This window comes from Myotis davidii, unplaced genomic scaffold, assembly GCF_000327345.1.
Source record: "Myotis davidii unplaced genomic scaffold, ASM32734v1 scaffold233, whole genome shotgun sequence".
Lineage (NCBI taxonomy): Eukaryota > Metazoa > Chordata > Mammalia > Chiroptera > Vespertilionidae > Myotis > Myotis davidii.
In genome coordinates, this window is record NW_006285917.1 from 3,545,590 (window position 1) to 3,547,629 (window position 2,040).

Below are 2,040 nucleotides of genomic sequence, written 5' to 3' on the forward strand. Positions count from 1 at the left end.
TCTCTGACTTCCAGAGCAAGCTCTGGACACTTTTTTAAAACTATGCTGGATACATACTGAATTTATAAAATTAACCAAAATAAAAGTGATCTAACACTGGGGAGAATTCAGTTTGGCAAATAAAATTACCTTGGTTATTTATTGTACAGGAAAAAACCCAGAACACTTTTTTAAAAGAAGGGATCAACCAATGAATGCACAAATAAGTAGAACAACAAATTGATGTTTCAACAAATTGATGTACCCATCAGTGGGTACAAGTATTAGGGAGGTCATATGAAGAAGACTCTGCAATATCAGGACTTAGCGGGTGGCCTCCTCAGAAAGTGTTCTGCTCCATCACCATGTCATAACAAACTGGTCGATGGAAGACGGTAAGACAGGAACACCATAGGAAGGATTCCTTTACCAGCTGACCTTTTAAGAGATCTTACTATCAATGTAAATAAAATGGCATAGTAATCACAAAGCAAAATGAAATAAAAGACCAAAGAAGGCTGGATATATGAGTGGGTTAGGTGGAAGAAGAATAAAGAAAGAGACAACTCAAATATTTCACCTAAAATTTTGAATATTTACATCTGTCATCAAATAATTCAGAGTCCCTCTGTGAGGAGAAGGTTGTTGAATTAAATTAGAGCATGGAAGATGAAAACAGCAATAAGAGAGGAATACTACACATCAATTATGATATGAACAACTTAAAGTCAAAAGAGTTCATGGACAACTTTCTTTTGGAAGCTGGGTAAAATGGTCCCATTTCTCAACATTCCTACAAACAGAGCATCTCAAAAGTCAGGAAGTCTTCATTTATTCATTCATTCATTCAATAGTTACCACAATGCCAGGCACTATGCTAGAGAATGAAAATAAAGAGTAAATACAAAAGACCCAGTCCCAGAAGAGCCATTATGCTGCCTCACTACATTAACTCACATCTTAGCCCATGTGCAAGGGACTTTGGAAATCGGGAGGTGCACAGCCTACGTGGTCATGCGGGTGGCCCTGAGTTCCTGTCCTCTTAGCCTGTAGCCTAGTAATGGATCTTAGGTGCAGTCTCCCAACTCAACACTTACCAGGTGGATAGAGCAACACCACATTGTCGCCTGCATTTAGATGTCCCTTATCACCGAGAACTGACGCAATCCTCTCTGCTCGCTTGTGAAGCTGGAGGCAGCTGGCTGTGCACACGGTTGTGCCCTTTAAACAGGAGGAAATATAGATCATTAAGAAAATAAAACAGTAACAAGTATAGCCAATTTGATATTATACCTAAAAGACTTGTGCCATGGTAGATTGGTTTTAGCTATTTATCAATTCCAGTGAAAATCCCTCTGGTGCCAAAGGACATTCTTTTTCAATGTCTAAAGGTACTTAGGGAATATCAACATTAACTTAAATCAAACATATGTACTTACAGTCTTTCTTGCTTAAAATAGTTTTAGAAATACACAGGGATTGTTTTTATTTAAATGAGGAAATAAGAGTAAAGGAAAAATAAAGGGACTGCTAAGTAGGTTGAGGGCAGGACAATCAATGCTGGCCATGTGGTCATGTGCATTTGTTGGGCATTAAGCACATATTTGATTGAGTTTCTAACAGCAAAGATGTAAACAAAACAAAAACAATCAGTGTTACTAGCTAATAATGACGATTAGCAGATCAGAAGATGGCCAAGTATTACTGATCCTGAGAATAATTTCCCCTGGGGTCTTCATAAATATCCTTATTATCAACTAGAGGCCTGGTGCACAAAATTTGTGCACGGGGGTGGTGGTGGGGCGGGGGGCAGAAGGCTATCCCTCAGCCTGGCCTGCACCCTCTCACAATCTGGGACCCCGTGGGTAGGGTCCCTAGGCCTGGCCTGCAATCATGGCCTATTGGGGCTTTCCTTCCCCCTGCTGCAGGCAGCTGGCTCCACCCCCGCTGCTGCCACTGCTTGCCATCTGTGCAGCTCTGATCCCCCCTCCCCTGCCACTGGTGGCCTTCTTCTGCAGGCAATAGGTGTGGGGTGTGACGGCTTGGCTGGCCTGGGCCCTC

The 2,040-nt window shown here is 41.8% G+C and overlaps 1 protein-coding gene across 4 annotated transcripts in view; it reads right to left on the minus strand.

The window, feature by feature from the left end:
• The window catches only part of DIP2B (disco interacting protein 2 homolog B), a 113,959-nt gene that overhangs the window by 23,695 nt on the left and 88,224 nt on the right, over positions 1-2,040 (minus strand). For all 4 annotated transcript variants that reach the window (XM_015559640.1, XM_006757088.2, XM_015559638.1 and 1 more), the window contains one exon: positions 1,077-1,200. In XM_015559640.1, coding sequence (XP_015415126.1) covers positions 1,077-1,200 — 124 coding nt within the window. The remainder of the gene's footprint in view (positions 1-1,076; positions 1,201-2,040) is intronic.